General features: G+C 43.9%; 1 protein-coding gene across 3 annotated transcripts in view; it reads left to right on the top strand.

Moving 5' to 3' along the window:
• The window catches only part of tmem87b (transmembrane protein 87B), an 82,651-nt gene that overhangs the window by 29,649 nt on the left and 27,550 nt on the right, over positions 1-25,452 (top strand). For 2 of the 3 annotated variants that reach the window (XM_085997871.1, XM_085997874.1), the window contains 10 exons: positions 3,677-3,742; positions 3,969-4,007; positions 4,585-4,684; positions 6,799-6,860; positions 8,204-8,387; positions 10,128-10,227; positions 14,536-14,629; positions 16,859-16,929; positions 24,606-24,715; positions 24,810-24,868. In XM_085997871.1, the coding sequence (XP_085853997.1) occupies positions 3,677-3,742; positions 3,969-4,007; positions 4,585-4,684; positions 6,799-6,860; positions 8,204-8,387; positions 10,128-10,227; positions 14,536-14,629; positions 16,859-16,929; positions 24,606-24,715; positions 24,810-24,868 (885 nt within the window). Of the gene's footprint in view, positions 1-3,676; positions 3,743-3,968; positions 4,008-4,584; positions 4,685-6,798; positions 6,861-8,203; positions 8,388-10,127; positions 10,228-14,535; positions 14,630-16,858; positions 16,930-21,033; positions 21,106-24,605; positions 24,716-24,809; positions 24,869-25,452 lie in introns of all 3 variants that reach the window. The other variant, XM_085997872.1, reaches the window with a different exon arrangement.

The following is a 25,452-nucleotide window of genomic DNA, read 5'->3' on the forward strand; positions in this document are numbered from 1 at the left end:
TTGCTGTAATAATAACGGCGATGCTATTATCAGCTTGATGGCAACTTCTGGCATCCGCACAAGCAGTTAAACGTGGAAATCCAGAAGTTGCTGTCAGATACCTTGCTCCTCCAGAGTCTGCTGTTGTAGTCCTTGCACTGACACGAACTTAGGGCACTTACCCACTAGTTCTGCACTAAAGATGGCTGAAAAAGTTAGGGCTTGTGCATTAAGCGTAAGTGAGATTTTAACAGCGTAATGTGATAATTACTGGTGAACAACCTCTCTGGCCATGAAAAATTAATTTTACAAATGTGGAGTCTCATGCCCTCAGAAGAAAATTAATGTTGCAGATTAATTTTTTTTTTTTACTTTTTCTGTTTTTGTCTCTTTCTCTTAATGCCATCTGTATTTCCCAATCATTATTTCACTTTCTCTACATAATTAATCTAATTTATAGTTCCTGTTTTATAGAAACATAGAAGATAGGAGCAGGAGTAGGCCATTCGGTCCCTCGAGCCTGCTCCGCCATTCAATGAGTTCATGGCTGATCATCCAAATTCAGTACCCTGTTCCTGCCTTCTCTCCATATCCCTTGATCCCTTTAGCCTTAAGAAATATATCCCACTCCTTCTTGAATATATTTAATGAATTGGCCTCTACTGCCACCTTTGGTAGAGAATTCCACAGGTTCACCACTCTGGGTGAAGAAATTCCTCCTCATCTCTGTCCTAAATGGCTTACCCCTTATCCTTAGACTGTGACCCCTGGTTCTGGACTCCCTGACCATCGGTAACATCCTTCTAGCATCTAGTCTGTCTAGTCCTGTTAGAATTTTAGAAGCTTCGATGAGATCCCCTCTCATTCTTCTAAACTCCAGCTAGTACAAGTCCAATCGACCCAATCTCTCCTCATACGTCATTCCTGCCATCCCAGGTATCGGCCTGGTGAATCTTCGCTGCACTCCCTCCATGGCAAGAACATCCTTCCTCAGATAAGGCGACCAAAACTGCACACAATACTCCAGATGTGGTCTCACCAAGGCCCTGTACAACTGCAGCAAGACATCCTTATTCCTGTACTCAAACCCTCTCGCTACAAAGGCCAACATACTATTTGCCTTCTTAACTGCCTGCTGCACCTGCATGCTTACTTTCAGCAACTGGTGCACAAGGATGCCCAGGTCTCGTTGCACTTCCCCTTTTCCCAATCTATTGCCATTCAGATAATCTGCCTTCCTGTTTTTGACACCAAAGTGGATAACCTCACATTCATCCACGTTATATTGCATCTGCCATGCTTCTGCCCAATCACCCAACCTGTCCAAATCATACTGGAGTTTCTCGGTATCCTCCTCACAGCACACAAGCCCACCCAGCTTTGTGTCGTCTGCAAACTTGGAGATACTACATCTAGTTCCCTCATCCAGATCATTAATATATATTGTGAATAGCTGGGGTCCAAGGACCGATCTCTGCGGTACCCCACTAGTCACTGCCTGCCACTCGGAAAAAGAGCTGTTTATTCCAACTCTTTGCTTTCTGTCTGCCAACCAGTTCTCTATCCAAGTCAATACCTTGCCCCCAATCCCATGTGCTTTAATTTTACACGCTAATCTCTTATGCGGGACCTTATCGAAAGCCTTTTGAAAATCCAAGTACACCACATCCACTGGTTCTACCTTACCTATTTTACCAGTTACATCCTCAAAAAATTCCAGTAGATTAGTCAAGCACGATTTACCTTTTGTAAATCCATGTTGACTTTGTCCGATCCGGTCACTGTTTTCCAAGTGCTCTGCTATTACATCCTTTATAATCGACTCTAGCATTTTCCCCACTACCGATATCAGGCTTACCGGTCTCTAATTCCCCGTTTTCTCTCTACCACCCTTTTTGAACAGTGGGGTAACATTAGCTACCCGCCAATCCATGGGTACTGTTCCAGAGTCTATCGAATTTTGGAAGATGACCAGCAATGCATCTACTATTTCTAGGGTTTGGACTCTGCGTGTCTCAGTGAGGATGGTTGAAGAGCCTCGCTGTGTCTGGCCCTGTCCACAGATCCCCTGGAGATAACACTGCGCTGAAATGGACGCTCCATGACAGGAAGTCTCCACTCTAAGGCCCATCAAAACTTGTGGGCACCTGTCGGCAAGGTGAACGGCAAGTGCCGTTACTTCGCTGCTAACAGGTATATCCGGGCCAATGTCTCGGGCTTTCTCCCCTTCTATTTATTTGTGTTCAGTAAATGGCAGGTTCCATCATCAGACCTGTGTCCCCTTATGATCGTGACCTGTGTCCCCTTATGATCGTAAACTTATCTTGGGTGCCCTGTGAAGAAGATTGGCAGTATGACAGAACTACTCTTTTATTGAGAACATTTGCACAGGATGTTACATGCACTCCTGTCTCCAAAAGGTGGAAAAAAAAATAGTACATTGCCTAGTTTTATCTATAGGAAACTAATTAACACTCGTAAAACACAACATTTTGACTTCTCGAACTTAATATCTCCTTCACAGTCCCATAAAGTAAAATACTTCCTGTTATGATTTGTACATGGATGGAGTGATATCCTTAATCTAGCTGCCATGGAGTCCAGAATTGAAACAATGTTGAAAAGTGAACAAGAGATGAGTGGCTATGGTAATACTTTTATGCCAAAAGAAGTCTTTCAAGTTATAGCTGTTAATTTTGAAACATCAACAACTTTCCTTTCAAGGTGGGTCAGCCAATACTGATACTGACTTTGTCTACTTTCCTAGTTACAAACTTGCATTTGTTCGACATTTCAAAGCAACAAGAAAATTCTTGATGCACTTATTATATGACTGCACCCCGCCGCTCCCCCCCCCCCCCCCTTCCAGAACTTGTGGGCGATCAGTTGGCTCGATTGCCCCATCCAGAGATGCATACTACAATGGTTGTGTTTTGCTTTGACTCACTATCTTCCCAACACTTTTCCTCTCCGAAAGCAGCTAACTTGAAGCCCTGTTTAAATTATTAGTATTTGGCCTAGCTAAAATTTCATCTGAGAAGGTGCACTACAGAAATGTTATAAGAACCAGGCTGGAGTTCATAAAATACAGTTAGAGAATTACACAGAACTCTCTATTGCTCTCAACTATATTTGGCTATTCATTGTTCCATATATTGCATGTTCCATATATTGCATGTCAGATGTCTGTTAATTCTTGTTATTTGATTCTTGTGCTCCAGTTCAGTGCAGCAGGATTAATATCTTAATTGTGATGTCACTGTAACACTACACCTTGTTGTGCCACTTTTTCCCCTCCATTCAAGGTGTGTGGGAACAACAGTTGTGGAAATGTGCACTTTAAGTTCAATTTCTTTTATATAGACAAATGTGTTTAATGGAAGTATGTTTAATATAGTGATATAGTTGTGCTGCCAGATAATTTATTAGGGATGAAGATTTTAAGGGGGTTATTGTCCCTTATTGAATTTTTTTAATGTCCTTCCCAGCATGTTCCCCCATATAATCATTATGTTGTGGAAGAAAAATAAGACACTTGTGACTTTGTTATATTTTTGATTTTGAGGCTGCTGCAATCTTGAAAAGTGAATACAACTAGATGGTAGATGAAGTGTAACTTATGTATCTTCTGTTCAGAAGCTATAATCGATGTAAGTAAAAGAAAACCCAAGTATAAATTTTTAAATATTGTTTCTAGAATGTAGAGGCAAAAGATAACTCTGCCAAGACCACCGACATTCTTCATGTGTCTGAAGGTGATAAGGTATTGCATGTATTTTTTTAACTGTGTTTTAATTGTCGTCCTGTCGTAGAACAGTGCCTCCTGATTTTAATGCAAGTTAAGAATTTATTTTCCATGATTATTATTTGATATACTATATCTGCACGATTATATCCGAGCTTCACCCTTACAAGTATGCAATTGTGACTGGTTCAAAATAGTTAACAAGCCATCCAGATACAAAAATAAATTAAAATTTTTTTTTTAGGTTCATTCTTTGTGGAAAAGAGACCTCGCAGCTAAAAAGGTACAATGTTACTTGTGGATATTACCATATTAAAGTCACTGCAATCTTATACAAACTTGATGCTACTAATGCCAATAGCTCATATAAACAAACTTCACACCCTACTTTTGATGGCAGTGTCAAACAGGACTTTTGTTTTACCTCACCAGTTTTCTCCTCTCGACTCCTGAAAGTGTTGACCCCTTGCTAAGGTACTGTTCATAGGGCACTGGTTACCCTTCACTAACTTTTCCAAATGGTGAATATACATGTGTGAAGACTTGTCAGTGAGTTTTAACTTATTTGTACGGGGTGTCTCAACTGAGCCCGATCTATCCTCACCCAAAATCCACTTGTACATTTCCACCAGAAGTCATTGGATAGCAGTCTGAAGTGGAACCTGTGGATTTTCCCATGGCTAGCCAAGGATCACTGGCCTGGCAAAGATCAGCAAACTTAGCACAGACCAGGGATTGATCTGGCTTTTTCCTGCTGAGCTCTCGAGGAGCTGGACATATTTAGGATCATATATGTAAATGTTTACAGATTAACTCTTACTTTTACTAGTTGATAAGTAATAGTTTTTTTTTGTTCTTAGTATGATGTCGTAGCGCAGACCTGGAGAGATGGTCCATATCTATTCATTGTCTCAATCAAACCTCTCAATGAAAACATTGAGAACAACTGGAATTTAACAGGTGAATTCCAATCTGCACAAATGCTTTATTTAAAAAAAAAAAAAAAAAAATGAAGTAGCTTTCATTTAAAAATGTATCTCCATATATAAACTTGATTATACCTCTACTATTACATTATATGAATTAAAATAATGCAATACAGAATAGGTTTTACAGCACAGTTAGCCATTTGCATCTGTACTGGCCCTCTGGAAAAGCTATCTACTTTGGCCTGTTCTCCTGTCCTTTGCCCATATCCTTTTTAAAAAAAAATGTATGCACTTTTTTAAAAGCCATTATAGATTCTGCTTCCGCCACTCTTTCTGATGGGGCATTTTGTGTCCTAAAAACCCTCTCTATATTAAAAAAAAAAAAAATTGTTCTTTTGATAAATTTATGCCCTCTTGTTACTGACTCACCAACCAAAATGAATGTAAAAATTTGGGTTTTATGGTTTTGCCAGCTGTCTCTTTTTCGTTTAGAACTAAATTTACTGACCTTTTAAATATTTCAGATACATTAAACTGCCATTAACCATATAACTGTAACATTGGGGCATAATTTGCAGCAGCAGGGCATCTAATGGAGTCTGTTAGTTAGACTTGCCCATGCACATTTAGGTTTTTAAACCTTTTTTGCGTGGCATGTTGCTGAAAGTGTGAGCTGATAACCGTGCAGCAAGGGAAATGGGGCATCTGGGACCTGAGTGAACAGGGCATGCAACTGGGTATCTCCTTAACCAATCAGATTGAAGGATTGTGAAATTAACAGCGCAAGGACTGAGAAGGAAGTGTAAATTAGAGTGAGTGAATTCAATGTCAAATTGGGTACAGAAAGAGAAATAAAGAGAGAGAAAGATTGATTCATATCAACCACGCATATAATGCATTTCAATGGGGAGCTAGACAGCAAGACGCTGCTTTCCCAAAGAGCAGCGCAACTCGAACAGCAACTTTTGGATATCCGCATGTAACCATGCATCTGTCCGTCGCCTGAAGTTGCTGTACAATTTGCACATAAATTAGCCTCGCTGTTATTTTGACGACAAATTCTGGTCCATTACTTCTTTCCTGGTACTTCTGACTTCAATTTTTCTTCCTATATTATTCTGTTCCATTTTATCTTCCTGTTCTCATTTCTGCCTGCCTTTTATCTGCCTCTCTATCCCTGTCCTCACAGACACTGTCCGATTCAATTGCTTCTCCATCGAAACCCGCTAAGCATCTGACCAGGAAAACAACACTGAAGGAACAAAGTCTAACAACTTCATTAAGTCACACCTTCAATTTCAGTCAATATTGATTCAGTCAGTTATCCTTTGATAAATTAGATCACTTTGACCTGATCACATCTCAAGAAATAATTGTTTTAAAAGTATATTGGACTATACTTCACAGTCAGTCATGTTGTGGCACAAATTTTGTGTCCTGTATATGTTGCCTTTTATATATCTGGGAATTGAGCCTCCCTACAAACTCTGTGAAAAGTCAACAATATTATTTTAATTAAGAGCTTTTACATAAACATTGCCATGCGCCAGTGCAACTAGCAAGAATTGATTACTTGGCTGATTGAGAGCAACTGATAAATGAGCCAAAAAAAATTTAAACTGTTGAAAGCTGTGCTCCAGCTATTCAGTTCTTATTCCTGCACCAGACACAGAGGTTGATGTGCCCTGTTCAAACCTGTGACGATATGTAGTTATGGGCTGTGCCGTCTTTCGGATGAGACGTTAACCCAAGGCCCTGTCTGCGCTCTCGGGCGCATGTAAAAGATCCCAGGGCATTACTTCGAAGAAGAGCAGGGAAGTTCTCCCTGGTGTCCTGGCCAATATTTAACCTCAACCAACATCGTTTTGTTTTGAGGCGTAGCTGATCATTGTGAGTTATTGAAATAAATAAATTAAGTTAAATGACCTACTGCATACATGTTAAGAAAATGGGATCGGAGTTAGGACTAGCATAATGAGCTGAATGGCCTCCCTCCTTGCTGTAGTTTCTATAAATCTATGATCTAGTCTGAAATGTGATCTGTTTTATTTAGAAAATGATTCTAGCTTAAAGCTAGAATTTGATTTTAGTTTCAAATAATTTTACATGTTCAAAATTTCATAATCAATTGAAATATCTTTGCAGTGCTGGTATTAATGAAAGGTTCCCATGGATTCATCTCCGCAACTGAATTTCCACTGATGATTGTAAGTATGCAGTATCTGTTCTCGGCTTGTAATAGTTGTCTACACAGTCATTCCAGATTTTTGGTTGCTGCTTACTAATATTAAATCTAACTTCAAAAGTATGACAATTTTCACTTTGAAAAAAATTCATGATGCCTGCAATATTTAAAGTACAGGAAACTTTTTTTTTTATCCGGCACCGGCGTGGTGCCGGTTTATCAAAGTCCGGATTACAGAGGTACAGTAAAAGGTACGAGAGCTCCGTACACAGCAACAAATCTAGGCTTCCCTGTTGCTTAGCAACAGGTGCAGGAACCCCGGCCACAAGATCCAAGCGTCCCTGTTGCTTAGCAACAGGTGCAGGAACCCTGGTTACACAGCCACAGATCCAGGAACGGCCACTAATATGAAGTAAAACTTACCTGAACCTACTCCTGAATTTTGCCGGTTCAGAGATTTCCGGTTATTTAGGTGCCAGTAAATCGAGAGTTTCCTGTACATCATAAAGATAAAATACAATTTTTGGGTTCAGATAGCGGTTTATAACTACTTAGCATCAGTTTCATGACTTATGATTCCATTTAAACTCCTTGCAGATATCACAATTTTACAGATTGACCGTAGACTTTTTTTTCCCCAAATAAACAAACAGTGTAGATGTTAAATTGGTCCACATGGCACATTTTTCAGACATCACGCAGCACCCTAAGCCCCAAAATGACTGGCAGGAAGTGCACGCTTACGTCCGACGAAGTGCGCCACTCGCCATATTGGGCAAGATCAAATGGGAGGCGTCCTTTACCCATGCCTGAAGCTTATGCAACTAAGGAGCCTAATGTCTGCTTCCGGTCCCCGCTGCAACATCGATTTGCCCTGACCTCGGAAAACCAACCCTAAACATCGCCTCCATTAAAAAAAACATTAAGTACATCCCACAGTCGCCATCCTGATCACCGCTTTTCCCGGACCCAAGGTCCCACAACCACAGATTGCAATCACCCTGGCCCCCGATCCCTTCCCAGCACGCAAGGCCCTGATATCGCCCTCTTAGCCCCCAATGTCTCCCTGAGCCACCCAATTGCTTGCGAACCCAACTCCATTGGCTACCTGCTAGCGTAATGGCCCAAACTTGCAGCACTTAATTGCGCCATCTTAAGTATAATGAGGCCGGAGGCCCAATATCTGGGGCTCCTCAGACTTCACCATTTTGGGTGAGGGGGGATGCTAAATTTCTCCCCTTGTGTGTATTTATAATATATTTCAAATCTAAAGGATTCTTGGCTCTGAGATAAATTTTGTATTAAATATTTGGTCACTTCATGTTCTGATTTTAAATGTGGCTGAATGTGCATTTGTTCTTGCAGTTTTATATGGTGATGTGCATCATATACATACTTTATGGCATCTTGTGGCTGTTCTGGTCTGCATGTTACTGGAAAGACCTGTTGAGGATCCAGTTCTGGATAGCGGCTGTTATTTTTCTTGGAATGCTGGAAAAAGCTGTTTTCTATGCAGAATATCAGAACACTAATGCTCGTGGAATATCTGGTAGGTTTAGTTCTTGCTCTGCTCAATAAATGCGAGTTAAGTTGGCTAGCATATTGAATGTTCTACAGTGGCTAACAAGTTAAGTTAGTACATAACACATTATAGAGCGATAAAATAATTTGGGAAAATATCACCAATTTTAGAATCTGATCTTTAATGACATGAAGTTTCTCTCCAGTGTATTCAGATATTGAGTGCGCCTCCTGCAGGCTAAAGTGCACCTTTGTCACTCTTAATGAACAGGATTTCCAGCATCCGCAGTATTTTGCTATCGATTAAAAGTGACATTGGCATAAGCCTCGGTGCTGTTTTTTTGTCCACCATCTTGACTAGACAATAATATTTGGCTGGAGAGGGATTTAATTTAAATGGTGCATCAAGTTTCTTAGGATCACTATCTTTCTACAATACTCGGGTGTTTCTGCCAACATAGATGCAAGATACTAATCTTCACTGCAATAATGTTTTTTCTCTGCTTGAGGACAACCGATGCAGTTGTGTTTGTGGAGCTCTTTGTCTCTCACTATCCTGTTTCATCAGTGGCGAATGACCAAAGATCTGAATAAATCTGTAGATGACAGATCTTCATTTTTGCAAGAAAAATTGCAAATATGGTTTTGTATGTCTAAATTGAAGTAAATGACATGCCAGGTTTTTTTTGAAACCAGAAGGAAGAATTTTTAAAAATAAATTTAAAAATTCTATGCCACTTCAAATACTGTTAAAGGCTAGGTGAGGCATTGATGCAGTAAGACTGTTGGGTCACTCTCAGAACATGAGCACATCACTTAGAGATGTTTAATCAGATTGTCACCTTCATTCATTCGTCATTTTTTTCTATTGAAATTGAATTTACTTTCCGTGGTGTCTCTAAATGGTGAATTCATAACACATTAACACAATGAAGCATTTTAAAGTTCTTGATTGACCTCAAAAAAAAAAAAAAAAAAAAAAGTGTTAATTTCCTTTTATTGAGAAAAACATTTGGGTGTTGACAGTCGAAGTCAAATCAAGCCCTGAAGACCCTATAACCGTTGTCAATTCATTGCAGGTTTTATTTGTTTAGCAGTCATTTTATTTATGCAAATTTGTGCTGATCAAAGAAGAATCAGAATCCTGTTTTTCTTTTAATTTGAAGAATTTGGGGCCACAAGGTAATGATTTGCTCCATTGGGTTTTGCTACACCAAGCTATACAGGAAACCTTTTTTATCCGGCACGGACGGGACCGACGTGGTGCCGGTTCATCAAAAATTCCGGATAACCGAAAGCTATAGTAAAAGATACGGAGCTGAGAGCGCCGTATAAAGCAACAAACCCTGTTGCAACAGCTTCAGAACAATGGCCACAAGTTGCAAGCGTCTCTGTAGCTTAGTAACAGCTGCATCCACACCCTTGCACAGCAACAAATTGAGGAAGGCAAGTAATAAAAGTTACCTGAACCTACTCCTGAATTTTGCCGGTTAACCGAGATTGCCGGTTATTTAGGTGCCGGTAAATCGAAGTTTCCTGTAACTAGGTGGTGTGTGAAAGTAACTCTGCCACTTCCTTCTGTTTTTTTTCCTCCTTGTCTATAAGGATGAACCTGGCCTCTAGTTACTGCTTCCCTACTTCATCGGTGTTATAGTATGTTGGAGCATGAAGGCACTGTTTGCCATAGTAAATTATTTTAAAATGTTGGCACTGAAATTGTACATGGAAAGTTCAAGAGGTGCCTAATGGGTTCTTTCTGTTCCTGTAGTACAAGGTCTCCTAGTCTTTGCAGAACTTACTTCTGCCGTGAAAAGGACGTTGGCTCGGCTCCTTGTGATTATTGTAAGCTTGGGATATGGAATAGTTAAGTAAGTATTTTCTCAAAGCACTTGAATATAAATTCCATTGAAGATTTGTATGGGTTTTCTAAACATAGGAACAGGAGTAGGACAGTCAGTTAGATCATGGCTGATCTCTACTGTTGCTCCATACCACTTGCTACACATACCCAACCAAAAATCTCGGTCTTAAAATTTTCAATTGATCCAGCATCCACAGTCTGTTGGGGCAGGGAGCTCCAGATTACCACTGTCACTTGCGTGAAAAATTGCTTCCTGATTTCGGCCCTAAATGGCCCAGCTCTAATTTTAAGATTATGCCCTCTTATTCTGGGTTCCCTCAACAGAGGGAATAGTTTCTCTTTCAATCCTATCAAATCCCTTTGTTGTTTTAAACACCTTGATTATATCACCCCTCAACTTCTATATTCAAGGAATGCAAGCCAAGTTTATGCAACCTATCCTCATAATTTAACCTTTTAAGCCCTGGTATCATTCTGGTGAATCTGTGCTGTACCCCCTCCGAGGGTCCTGAGGCTCGGTGTCCAAAACTGACTAGTACTCCAGATGGGATCTGACCAACTGAAGCACCATTTCCTCACTTTTGAATTCCAATCCCCTTAAGATAAAGACCAACATTCTATTAGCCTTTTTACTTGCATTTAGAGCCTGTTGTGCTTTAGGGCACCTAACTCCCTTTACTCCTCCACAGCTCCCAGTCTCTCACTTCTTAAAGATGTTCTATAACCATTTAATGTGTTGCCTGGCTTTGGTTGCCAGTTGTGTTTTAAGGTTCAGTGGCCTAGAAATTGAGTTGGCGCCGCGCCAGGGCTTTAGCGCCGGAAATTTAGCGCCGGCGCTAAGTCCCCCTGCGCGCGCCAAAAATTCAGTAGCGCCGCGCCCAGACGGCTGCCGGCGCTACTGGAGGGTGTCAGCGCCTCGCAATGGGCGCTGACTGCCGCATTGCGGCGCTAATCCGCCGCTGCGGCACCCGATGCGGTGCAGCAGGCTGGGGAAGTGCAGGCCTCCTCCTTCCGTTAAGGAGGAGCTGCCTGCACCCGACCGCTGGCCGTTGATCTGTGGAGAAAAATGAGCCCGGCACCTCGGAGAAGTGGCGGGCTCGCGGCCCACACGCATCTGTGCCGCGGGGGGGTGTTGGAGGAGTCCGGGGAGGGAGGTGCGGGCAGGCGGCCGCCGGGAAAGCGGCCGGCCGCTGCGCGACCTTAATGCGCCGGCGCTAAGACCCGTAGCGAACTTTTGAAAAATCGTTGGTTGCGGCTGCCACGGGCGAGGCGGCCGCAACTCAATTTCGGTGTTCGGGCGCGTTGCCACGGCAACCGGGACGCTGTGCACACCGATGACGTCATCGGTGCCGGCGCAGCGCAACCGGCTAACGCCGATGGCAGCGCCCAAGTGAATTTCTCAATCGGCTGTACTTGCGGCGCTAGGCCCTCTAGCGCCTCAAAATGGGCGCTAACCCCACTCAATTTCTAGGCCAGTATCTTTTTAAATTTAAATATAAAATTGTTTAATGTTCCCATTACAACTTTTGTTGTCTTAACGTTCTCCAGGGCCTATCTTTGAATTGCCCAAATGGAATTAATCTGACACATAATCCACTTAAACATTAGAACCACTTATATTAAAAAATACATCTTTTATTTGAGATACAAGGATTGGTATTACAAACTGTAATAATATATGGCCCTGAATTGACAGAATCCTGACAGTTGCCAACTGACTCAACTGCCACGGAAACAAACACCTACCCTTATGCAGCACCCAGTGAGATCCACCCCACCTTGCGTGACTGGACCTCCTGATGAAGAATGGCCCTGACCCTGCCTACTAAATGTGGAGAATGGCATAGCTGCACAGGCCCCTGGGTGTAAATATCTAGGGTTAGAGACACCACAGAAAGTAAAGTTCAATTTCAATAGAAAAAAATGCTGCAAATGGACATTATTTTGACATCCTCACATTTGTTTAAATCCTCCCATGGTCTTGCCCCATCCTAACATCCAGTTCTATCCACCCTCCCCCCCCCCCCCCCCCCCCCCCCCCTCCCTCCTCCTCCTCCCTCCCCCTCCCTCCTCCTCCCTCCCTCCTCCTCCCCCCCCCCTTCCCCCCCTCTCCCCTTCCCCCCCCCCTTCCCCCCCCTCCTCCTCCCCTCTCCCCCCCTCCCCCCCTCCCCCCCCCTCCCCCCCCTCCTCCTCCCCTCTCCCCCCCTCCCCCCCCTCCTCCTCCTCCCCCCTCCTCCTCCCCTTCCCCCCTCCTCCTCCTCCCCTTCCCCCCTCCTCCTCCTCCTCCCCTTCCCCCCTCCTCCTCCTCCTCCCCCCCTTCCCCCCTCCTCCTCCTCCTCCCCTTCCCCCCCTCCTCCTCCCCTCCTCCTCCCCTTCCCCCCCCTCCTCCCCTCCTCCTCCCCTTCCCCCCCCTCCCCTTCCCTCCTCCCCTCCTCCTCCCCTTCCCCCCCCCCCTCCTCCCCTTCCCTCCTCCCCTTCTCCCCCTCCTCCTCCCCTTCTCCCCCTCCTCCTCCCCTTCCCTCCCCCCCCCCTTCCCCCCCCTAATACTCTGTTCCTCTGACTCTGGCCTCTTGTGTATCCTCCCTTTCCTTTGTCACTTCCTTTGGTTGTAGAAACTTCAGTGGCCTGGGTCCTACTGTTTGGAATCTGCCCCTCCGAGGCTGCTGGGAGTTGGGCAACAGGAATCTAATGACCGTTCTCGACATCACAGGGTATCAGATCCAATCAAACTAACAATCCATTAGTGCTCTGACATGCTGTGCAGCAGTGCATCATAGGAATCTATGTTAATTTAATGAGGGAGCTGGTGTTAATTTAAGGTGCAAATGAGGAAGCTGGTGCAGCACATTGAGTTCAGGGGAATTGGTAAACCATGGTTCATGCCTACAATTTTCATTCTCTGCAGATGTGGGAAAGTGTTGAGTGGAGGCGAAGCAGCTTATCAAAGTGGGGGGGGGGAATAGGAGGAGGAGGAGGAGGATGTACCTGGGACCACTTTTGCACACCTAATCGCCTGTTTTAGAGTGATGTGAACAAGTTCCTGTCCCTCTGGGCTTGGATGCTATGTGGATTGGGGAGATCCATGAAGGCGACCAACCTTAAAATTTGCATTCAGTGGAGGAGAGTACTGTTATTTAGTCAAATTCCCTGGTTTGGTATTCAGATGCTACTGGTTTTGCTGTCATGTGCTTCAAATTGCCGTATTTTAGTACAACTTAACACTAAACCAGCTCCATCAATGGCTGGAAGAGGAGGTTTTGGAGGAAATAGAGAAAATTCCCAGTAGTGTGGCGGAGGTGCATCTTGTTCTGCTCTTGCCAAAACTAGAGTACCCCTGGTTCCAACAGCATTAACATGCCTTCTGCCCACTTGGGTCAAACCTGTTGGTGTGCATTTTTGGCACTTCATTTAACTCTCAGTTGAGCTGTTGCCCCACATTTGTCCATCTCTAGTACTGTCACCTTCCACCTCCAGGGCACCAGCTATTTATATCCATTACTGAAACTACCACCCAGACCTTCAACCCTAGGGGACTGATTTCTCAAGTGCCCTCCGCTGTAGTCTCCCTTACTACGCCCTTCACAAACTGTTAGATAGGCTTGTCCTGCACACCTATTTGTCATCCAACTGCTTTGGCTCCCAATGCCTCATCAAATCCATTTGAAGCTGCTTATTTTCAAATCATGCCATAGCCTTGTTCCGTTCTATTTTAGAAATCTTCTCTTGCCATGTGATTTAGTTTACACTTTCCATTCCTCTAACTTTGGTTTTTCACTGCACCCTCAGAGGCTGATCTTTTAGCATTTACACCTCTCCCCTTTGGAATTTCCTTCAGCAACCACTTTGCCTCGCAACCATTTTTTCCTGACCTCAAAAGCCCTCTTTAAAAACTCTTTTGCCATAAGTTCAGCCTGATTTCCCTCATGCCCATTCCTCCACACACACACTCTTTTACTTGCCCTGCCTGTAAAGCGCTCGAAGAAGTTTAAATACTGGTATACATATACTGTATATTGTTTGAGATTGTGATTAACACATTGTTCAAGTATTCAAGAGCAACTCATTTTAATCTAACCTGGTAATGCTTGATGCTAATACAAGAGGGATGATTTTCTGAATATCATGGGTGCACACCCAAGATTTCCCAGTACAGTATATGCTCCCCACCAGGAGCACCCATTCAGAAAATCAGTTGTTGGGCATAAAAAAAATGTTTCTTTCCCCAACATTGATGTCGTCTTCACATTATGACCCAAAAAGTTAATTGTTAAAAGTAAATCTGTTTGAAGTGTTTCTCTTATTGTTATTTATACAGGCCTCGATTGGGCACAGTAATGCACAGAGTGATTGGTTTGGGAGCGCTCTACCTGGTTTTTGCGGCTGTCGAAGGAGTCTTGAGAATTACAGGGGTAAAGTGGAACAATTATTTCTAATTTAAAACAGAGAATTGTCCTTGTTTTGTTTTCACTGCCTCGCACTCCTAAATTCAGAAAAGTGGAGAATTGTCCATACAATTTGTGATTTGCTCAGACTTTCTCAAGTGTATTATTTTCTCATTTCAAACATCCCAAACCCATGCAAACAAGTATAATCTTGAAACAGGTAACAGAAATTTAGTTGAAGGAGAAGACAAAAACCGAGTGCTATAAACAGCTACATGGTCCCAATCAATCTTAGAACCTCCTGGATTGCATGGAAGTGCTCACAAGGAGCCATTTATATTATTTTCGGTGATCCTTTTTGTTAGAACAATTTTTTTTTTAATGTGAGGAATATTTTCTGTTCATCTTATGTAGATCAAAAATGCTTGATTTTTCTTTTTCAAAATTCATGCTCAACATGTCCAGTTACTGCAGAGCACCAATCAAAAAGACAAATACAATGTAGAGTACATGTCAGAGGAAGCAAACTGTGCCTAGTGCTCTGGTAAGACTACATCTTTAGTACTGAATCCAGTTCTGGTCGCCAAGACACAAAAGAGGCATTCAACCTCCTAGAAGAGTTTGAGGAAGGCCAACAAGACTGATTCCTAGCCTCAGAGGACTGAATTATAAGAAAGACTGGTGGAATTTGGCTTTTCAACTTTGAAAGTAAGCAACTTGAGAAATGGCCTCGGAGAGTTATATAAGGCAGTAAATGGAATAGAAAAGGTAGATTTGGGGCATGACCGTAGGACAAGGGTACACAGGTTCAAACTAGTAAAAGGCAAATTTAGGACTGATGGGAGTTCTTCATATAGTGATCATTGCATGGAATGGGCTTATAGTTCAGCGGATGTGAGAACACTGGAATCATTTAAACAGTTGAATGTTATGTGGATCTTTAGGTTTTTTGGATGGATGAGCTGATGGCCTTCCTCATCTCTCTACCTTGTGATATTTTCACTTTCCCTTCACTTCATGATGCCTGCTGATGGTCTACCTATGACCAGGAACTTGTGTCCGGATAGTGACCCAAAACTGCATTACGCTGTTCCATGGTGCAGCACTTTAAAGCACCAATATGTTGCCACTCTTGCTGTGGGAGGAGGGAGAGGGAAACACTTTGGCTGCGATTCTTTCATTGGAGGTGGGTTGGGTGTGGGTCAGGTGGTTTCCAGCTTCCAATCCCACCCCCAACTGCATCCGGCCCACGGATGTGATTTTACATTGATTGACCGGGCTTGCCGGCCAATTAAGAGGAAGCCGGTTAGATGACGTCATTTGATGACGCGTCATCTGCCAGTTTTCTTAAAGGGACCACGCACAATATTTTTTTTGATGGCTGATTTCTCAGTGTTCGACAGCATTGAGGTGCTGCAAACACTGACAATCACTGTACAAAGGTAAGTTCTTGCACTCAGACTCTCCAGTAACTCCCTCCATAGGTTGGAATAGATGGCAGCTGCAGGTGAGGTGACAGAAGCGATCTGTCACTGGTGAGAGGTTCTCCCAATGAGGTGGCACTGGATATGGATTTCAAAACTTGTTACCTAAAGAAATGTGCAAATGCATTAAAAATGAATTTCCCAACATTTTCTTACCTCCTGAGACTCACCATTGGACCCTTCACACCACCTCTGCAGCTGTCATCAATCCAGAAACATTACAGCAGACTCTCAACACGCCACACTTGCCTGGCGTGGTGTCCTGACATCGGGGAAACCCAAGACAGAAGCGGCAAAATTAAAAAAATAGCCTATCAACTACCTGTTAACAGGCAGGTAATTGGCTTTAATCCTCTTCCCGCCGCTAGGTGTCGGGACAATGTGCAAATTGGGGACCCAACGCTTGGGAAAATTGTTTGGAGGCAGGTTGACGGGATCGGAACCCACCGTCAATCAAAACTATTTTAACCTTTTGACCCGCCTCCAAACCCGCCCCCTCAGTGCCGATAAAATCGTGGCCATTATGTTGAAGTTACTATGTCCTTCTAGTTACCATCTGTCTGCTGATTCCTTAATTGGGGTCAGATTTAATTTCCAACAGTATTATCTGCAGACATTAATCTCTCATCTATTATCTTCTATTTATAAGCTTGTTTTGGTCTTCTGTGAAAAGTAGTCCAACATTTAGACTGATTCTAATCCTGTTTGTTTTTTTTATCCTAGTGAAACCAATTCTAAGAGAATCTAACATTTCCTTTCTTTAACACCGCAGGATCGAAGAAGTGTGCCAGTCTTGGTGGCTGATATAGTTTTAGCATTAATTGATTCCTGTTTTGTGTGGTTCATATCCTTCTCAAGCTCCCTGTGTTGTCTGAAAATATATTGATCTTGAAATGAATTGTTCCTATATAGGAGATTATGGGCAGAACTTCCAACTTTAGTACCAGCGTAAAACAGACGATATCAGATCTACTCTGTTTATACACCCCTTCGATGGAAAGGAAAATCGAGCGTTATGTAGAACGGTCGGCCAATCCAATATTGCCAGTTGCATACCCCCGCCGAAGTTGAAAGTTTGGGCCTATGTCTATCTTAATTTTATATAATGTAATTTAGTACTGTATGGTGACAGAATTATCCCCTTCCTTTCTATCAGTTCCTGCTATGATTTCCAGACCACCAATAGCACTTTATTGCTATGCTGGAGTTTAACAATGGCTCCGTAATAATTCTGTCTTCTGGTATTGAAGCTTGTACTAATGCTGAATATTTCTTTGAGCCTCATTGCCGGCCCAAGCCCCATTACACACAGCTACCAAGCCCTGCCAATGTATGCAGCAGCTATTACTATCACATTTTTGAACCAACTGTTTAAGCATCACAAAAGTATGATCGATAAATGCCTTCCTGAAAACTCACCATCTTGGTGCGTGGGCCAAATAGCCTGCGCTTCATGACTGAAACTAAGTGAATGTGATGCTGTGTTTGTGTATAGCGAGAGAGTTTTGTTCTGCTCATACCAGTTTTGCATTGATCCTTTTTTTTCCACTACCTGACTATAACGTATCTTATGATCATCATGTTTAGTCTTACGGTAACTACCAGTCCAGAATGTTTGTTATTCTGAAGTCTGAGCCCTATTACTGCCAAATCCTTTGCCCACACAGATGTTCTCAAAGGTCTCACCATGGGTGGGGCTCTATTTCTTAACTCAAAGAATTTCAACTAACATTAGATTTATTTGTCCACTTTTCAGTTTTTTCAAAATAATTTTGTTTAAACTGAGTGTTGATGATATCTAGACATGGTGTGGAGATGCCGGAGTTGGACTGGGGTGGACAAATGTAAGAAGTCACACAACACCAGGTTATAGTCCAACAGTTTTATTTGAAATCACAAGCTTTCGGAGCACTGCTCCTTCGTCAGGTGACCTGGTGTTGTGTGACTTCTTACATGATATCTAGATATTGAGTTTGATTACAAGGGGTATGAATTAATTATGAGGATGTAATTGTAAACACAGAGATAAAGCAGCATCAACTATGGACGTAACTTCGGAGTGTCTATTGACACCACTGTCAGCCAATGAGTTGGAGGGGAGGACTTGCAGCAAACAAGTGTATTTTACAGCAAAGCAAACAAAATCTATTTAGAGAGTCTATTTAAAAATGAGTCTCTTGGAAGTGCAACAAACAGAACTCCTGCATGACTGAAACTGCAGCAACTTCTGATTTTAAAAACATGGTGATTTTTCCACCCAAATGCAGTGAGTGGAGGATATTACACATTACAAATAGATTATTTCTTCAGCAAAATGCAGTTACATTATACAAATTATGTGCGTAAAATCACTTCCAGCAGTGCAGTCTCCAGGCATGATTTCCCCATCATTTCTCTTCTGGCCGGGGATAGTCGTGTCACTATATGCAGCCATGTGTTCTAGTCCCTTTCCAGCAAAAAAAAAAAAAAAAAAAATTCCTTCAATCTATACTTGTTTTGTGACTTCCCATTTTTGTGAACCTGTAGAAGTTACTGAAACATGACAAATTATTTCAATTTTTGCCCTGTCTTTTATATTTGTTTGGAAATTTGTTGACCTGGTTCCTGTGTCCTTGATAGCATTTGTTTATCAGAACATTTTACTAACTGCACTAGATTGAGAATTTGATTGTTAGCAGGAAGCTGCAATATCACCAGAAATAATGCCAACCGGACATACTCTGGAGAAAATAAGTGCTGTCCATGACCAATTCCATTTATATCACACTAGCTGGGGAGCCCCGCGTTGCGAGGGCAATTTTGGGGCGCGAGGGCAATTTTGGGGCGTTTGGTCTCCCTGCCCCTGTGTGTCCCCCCTCTCCCTGTCATGTCCTCTCCCTGTCCTATCCCTCCCTCCCCTCTCTCCCTTCCCTCCCTCCCCTCTCTCCCTCCCCTCCCCTCTCTCCCTCCCTCCCCTCCCCTCCCTCCCTCCCTCTCCTCCCCCCGCTCCCCCACTCCCCTCTGTCCCTCTCTCCGGCCCCTCCCCCTGCCTAGCGAGCCCCGCGTTGCGAGGGCAATTTTGGGGCGCGAGGGCAATTTTGGGGCGTTTGGTCTCCCTGCCCCTGTGTGTCCCCCCTCTCCCTGTCATGTCCTCTCCCTGTCCTATCCCTCCCTCCCCTCTCTCCCTTCCCTCCCTCCCCTCTCTCCCTCCCCTCCCCTCTCTCCCTCCCTCCCCTCCCCTCCCTCCCTCCCTCTCCTCCCCCCGCTCCCCCACTCCCCTCTGTCCCTCTCTCCGGCCCCTCCCCCTGCCTAGCGAGCCCCGCGTTGCGAGGGCAATTTTGGGGCGCGAGGGCAATTTTGGGGCGTTTGGTCTCCCTGCCCCTGTGTGTCCCCCCTCTCCCTGTCATGTCCTCTCCCTGTCCTATCCCTCCCTCCCCTCTCTCCCTTCCCTCCCTCCCCTCTCTCCCTCCCCTCCCCTCTCTCCCTCCCTCCCCTCCCCTCCCTCCCTCCCTCTCCTCCCCCCGCTCCCCCACTCCCCTCTGTCCCTCTCTCCGGCCCCTCCCCCTGCCTAGCGAGCCCCGCGTTGCGAGGGCAATTTTGGGGCGTTTGGTCTCCCTGCCCCTGTGTGTCCCCCCTCTCCCTGTCATGTCCTCTCCCTGTCCTATCCCTCCCTCCCCTCTCTCCCTCCCTCCCCCTCCCCCTCCCCCACTCCCCTCTGTCCCTCTCTCCGGCCCCTCCCCCTGCCTAGCGCCTGAGGTCCGGTGCCGTTGCTGAGGTCCCCCGCGTATCGCGCGGCTGATGGACGGCCGCTGCGTGCGGGCGGGCGGCGCATGCGCGGTGAGTGCGGGCGGCGCATGCGCGGTGAGTGCGGGCGGCGCATGCGCGGTGAGTGCGGGCGGCGCATGCGCGGTGAGTGCGAGCGGCCCGCGGGAGCCGGCAAGGCCGTTAGCGAGCGGGAAACTTCGGGCGGCGCGCCCGCGCTCCGTCCGCGACACCTGAGAGGGGGAAGTAGAGAGAGAGAGAGAGGGAAGAAAGAGAGAGAGAGAAATTTTTTCAGCTTCAGGCCCCGAGTCCCCCCTGCGCGAGGGTGAGGAGGAGGGGGGGGGGGTTGCTAAACAAAATATAAAACTCAAATAAATTGTTAATTAATTGCCTAACACATAATTGAAATATTTACCTTAGTTCCCTAACACACAGAAAGTGTGGGGGAAAAAATCGTGGAAAATCAAGATGGCGGCCACTCCCCTCGGTTCAGAAGGATAAGGCCCGCCCACACACGCACCGATTGGTCGACCGGTCAGGTCACCGAAGCGTAGGATTGGTCAATCGTCGAGTCACTCGACACTCAACTGTAGGAAGACCTCGACGTCACACGGTCGCTAATGAGATGCTAATGAGCGGAACGCTGAACGTTTTTGGGATACCGCGGGCGGGATTTTTGTCCGGCCGAAACGTAAATACGCCTATGACCGGTCCGGAATCGCAAGCTTTCTTTTGAGGCGACGCGCGCGTCGGTACGCTCTGTAACTTCCAAACGTATAGAGACCAGGCGGACAGACAGACAGACAGAAGAGCCGCTTTATATATATATAGATAATTCAAAATAACTTTATTTGACGACATGATGAGCATGGCATCTTTACAGTTCTGAGACCACATGTGGACTGTAATTCTAAAAGTAATTTGAGACACAATTTTATTTGTGGGCAACCCTGGATAGGTCCTGCTATTTGATCAATATAGTATTGTGCAACTAGTGCCTAAGGCTGCTGCTTTTACTGCAGTTTGCTCATTCTGCTGCTACACACTCGATTTTCTCTCGGCAAATCAATTTAACTAGAGAGAATCCTTTCTGCTGATCTGTCATGTCAACCAGTTTGCATGTTATTGATTGTAGACTGCTGCTTTTGTCTTTAAACTGTTTGCTTTCTTTCTCTAACTGGAATTGTTTAAATTTTGACTTTCTAGGAAAAGAAATCTGATCTTGAGCTTTTGGCCAATATCCCCTTGGCTTTGCTTGATTCTGGCTTGTGCTGGTGGATATCCTTTAATAAATCACCGCTTCCAGTCTAGTTGTCTTAACACCACACTGCTGTTTTGCACTCTAAAATTCACACTAGCATCAGACTGTGCTCACTACTTATTAAATTGATATGTAAACGTCACTTCAATCTGTTCTGTATAAAATATTTTTTTCCTGGAAAGGCAGCATCTAATTTCTTTCTGATAGACACCCAACAAGAGCCATTTAAAAAAAAAAAAAACTTTAGTTTTGTTTCATGCAATTTTTTGGACACTTGTGTCAATTTGACTAAGTTGGTATCAGTGTTGCCTCTGGATAAAGGGTTAAAGCCCCACGCCAAGACTCGAGCACATTTAAAAAAAAAAAAAAAAAAAAAAAAAAAATTATTCATTGATGGGATGTGGGCGTCGCTGGCTGGGCCTGCATTTAGTGCCCATCCCTAATTGCCCTCGAAGATGGTGGTGAGCCGCCGCCTTGAACCGCTGCAGTCCATATGGTGTAGGTACACCCACAATGCTGTTAGGAAGGGAGTTCCAGGATTTTGGCCCAGCGATAGTGAAGGAACGGCGATACAAGTCCAAGTCAGGATGGTGTGTGGCTTGGAGGGAAACTTGTAGGTGGTGATGTTCCCATGTGTCTGTTGCCATTGTCTTTCTAAGTGGTAGAGGTCGCAGGTTTGGAAGGTGCTGTTGAAGGAGCTTTGGCGAGTTGCTGCAGTGCATCTTGTAGATGGTACACACTGCAGCCACAGTGCGCTGATGGTGGAGGGAGTGAATGTTGAAGGTGGTGGATGGAGTGCCAATCAAGCAGGCTGCTTTATCCTGAATGGTGTCGAGCTTCTTGAGTGTTGTTGGAGCTGCACTCATCCAGGCAAGTGGAGAGTATTCCATCACACTCCTGACTTGTGCCTTGTAGATGGTGGAAAGGCTTTGGGGAGTCGGGAGGTGAGACACTCGCTGCAGAATTCCCAGCCTCTGGCCTGCTCTTGTAGCCACAGTATTTATATGGCTGGTCCAGTTCAGTTTCTGATCAATGGTAACCCCAGGATGTTGATAGTGGGGGATTCATAATCTAGGATAAGCGTGCAGCACTGTTACGATGGCATTGTGGGGTGTGACGTGTCTGGGTAGTATTTGAAGAGGAGCAAGGAGTTCTCCCAGTGTACTGGCCAACATTTCCCCCAGCTAATGATTAGCAGGTTTGTTCATCTTGTTTGCTGCCTGTGAGACCTGTGTGCAAATTGGCTGCTGTGTTTATTCATACTTTTTGAAGTGCAGTTACTTCTTGTAATTCATTGGATGTGAAGTTATTTAGGATGTCCTAGCAATGCAAGTTTTTGTATTTTTATTTCCAGCAACTGATGGTAGTTCTAGAAAGTAAGTAGGATATAATGTAACGTCACGATATGTAGAATTGTTCTTGGGAAGACACCACAAGGTGGTGCAGTACAATATTTTGCAGCTTTTATCAGAGTTGTAAGCTGAGTTTTACCCTGATTCCTTACACCAGTGATGCTCAGTTCTATTGACTGGAGACTCACTTACAAAACGTTAATAGCTTGGGCCAAGTATTCAACCCGCCACCCTAAATTATCCATCCGTGGCCACTATACATGGAAACTCAAAGGGACCACAATTACATGAGTGAATTTCAACAATAACATCGCCACATGATAAAACTGCTTGCCAGCCAATTATCAGACCTATTTAGAGTACTGGCAGCAATTCGGATTTCTAAGGCAATTTGTCATCAGCCTGCTGCTGAATAACACAAGTGATTCCAACTACTGAACACACGCCATATCCTAGCCAATTTCTAATCTCTCATTCCAGGGAGGACAAAAAGTACTGTAGTATTAAGGATAATTTCAATGTATAAATTGGTTCCTTACCTCAGTTCATGAACAGCAGTATCAGACGCAAGGCCCTCTCCTTAGCATCAATACCTTCTTTACCTTCACCGCTTTCATTGTGGTTTTTATAGAAACATTTTCCTTCCTTTGTTTCAAGTTGTTGCGAGTGGGCTCATTTGTGTTTTAAAAAAAAACTCTTACAAATTCATTCTACACTAACAAAGTTAATCATTGAAGGTAATTTCTGAAGTTGAGGTGCGTGCTGGCTGCAAATACTGGCGCAGTCGGTTACCTGCACTGATGTACATGTGATGATTCCCCGCTTCCTGTGGATAGCGGTCTGGCATTTGAGTAGCTGTTATGAATTCGAGATGGTGAGCAGGGCTGAGGTGCTTTGCTGGATGAAATTGAGTAATCCAATACTTTTTTGTGAGCCTTCCTGCAGCTTGAGCATTTTTGAACAGCTCATTTGTGCATAGTTGAGAAATTGTGAGAATTGCAGGTAAACAGAAAGCAGTAGGAAAGGGAAGCTTGCCATTAATTTTTTTTCCCTCGTCCGTTTTCTCCTCTTGCCTTCTCTCCTGGATCCTTACTGGGATGCAGTTCTGACTTTTTACTTGTTTTTGACAAGACTCTGCAATGAGGACAGACTGAGTACATTGAGCTTGGGAATCATTGTGATCCCTTTTCCCTTCCACAGGATTTTTTTCTTTTTGATTGCTGCCTGCCTCCACATCCTCCAATGAGATGAAGAATTGGTGTGAGCTGCTAGTGTATACTTTGTGGTTATCATGCTAGAGTATCAGAGATTGTACATTGCATTACCCTATATGGTGGTAATTAAACCCCATGGACTTTCGACAAAGAAGCTTGCACAACCATAGTTCTAATGTGAACTAGTTTCTTTCTACAATGCATAGTACCTACCTTGGAGTGGTTCATGCTCATATTTACATGAAGTTTGCAAGGAGTTAGCTGACAGATTCTGTTGGTCATTTGTCTTTGTGGAACAAGTGGTCACCAAAGATGATGATGGCTACAGAAATGGTAAGAAAAATACAAGCCAAGAAAGAGCTGGATTATCTTGATGAAAGGCGAAGGAAATAAAAATAAAAAAAAAACACAGAATTTGGAGCCTAAAGGAACTAACAATAGAACAGGTGTGGTGAGAGACACGGGTTCAGAGATTAATCTATTTGGTGTAGCCCTGAGCCATGCAGACCAATAAGGTCTTTAGTTTGATCCCTGCTCTGCCAATCTCGGCCAAGATGATCATAGAGGTGCTTTAGTTGACCTTGATATCCCCAGGCTAGGAGAAGAAAAAATTCGGTCAGGTGATGTTTGGGATGACTGACTGGTGAGGATAAGATTAGGCTTGATTATGATGGCTCCCATTATTTAATAGTCTCGGTGCTCTCTGTTCATGTGTGAGGTACAGGAGGGCTACTGGTACCTGAGGAATTCTACTTCAGTGTCTTCAAGAGTAGCAGAGGGCTGCGCTGGGTTGGGGGGGGGGGGCGCAGGTGGTTGGGAATGAATTTGGTGGTTTAGATTTTAGTGTTTTCATGAATGAACATTTCAATGATGCATATAGTGATGTAATTCTTGAAAACAATGTTTTTTTAAGTTTATGGTTATTGAAGCCATTTTCCTTAGCTTTTGTTACATATTTGTCAGTCTGGCTCAAACAATTCAGACTCTGAAATTAAGGAAAAATGCAGTGAAACTATCACTGTACAGACATTTTACCAATACGTTAATTTTCGCAGTAATAGGTAAGTTCTTATTTTCAATGCATTCAGGTTCCTCAAGTGAATTGAACTGTTAGAGTTTCCTTTGTGTATTAATGCAACTGTCTTAATTTTCTAGCATCAGTTGGATTTATGGTATGGACAACCAAAAAGTTCAGATTGACCGCATGTCAGTCAGTAAGTTATTAAAAATGTTTTTTGCTGTAGTTTGTCAGCCCTTTTCAAAGAGCTACATCTTGGGTGGAATGCATGCTTTACCAATCACATTTTCAAAATGTTGTGGAGCCCACTTAAGACTGAGTGTAATCAAAACTAATCTTAACGATTCACAATATCATCGAATGGTTACAGCACAGAAGGAGGCCATTTGGCCCGTCGAGCCTGTGCCAGCTCTCTGCAAGAGCACTTCAGCTAGACCCACTCCCCCACATTTCCCCATAGCCCTGCAAATTTCTTCCCTTCAGGTACTTAACGAATTCCCTTTTGAAAGCCACAATTGATTCTGTCTCCACCATCCTTTCAGGCAGTGCATTCCAGTTCATAACCACTCGCTGCGTAAAAATGTTTTTCCATGTCGTCTTTGGTTCTTTTGCCAGTCACCTTAAATCTGTGTTCTCTGGTTCTCGACCCTTCTGCCAATGGGAACAGTTTCTCTCTATCTACTCTGTCTAGACCCCTATGATTTTGAAAACCTCTATCAAATTTCCTCTCAACCTTCTCTGCTCTAAGGAGAACAACCTCAGCTTCTCCAGTCTATCCAC

This window comes from Somniosus microcephalus, chromosome 9, assembly GCF_052327205.1.
Source record: "Somniosus microcephalus isolate GS21.2 chromosome 9, FLI_Smic_1.0, whole genome shotgun sequence".
Lineage (NCBI taxonomy): Eukaryota > Metazoa > Chordata > Chondrichthyes > Squaliformes > Somniosidae > Somniosus > Somniosus microcephalus.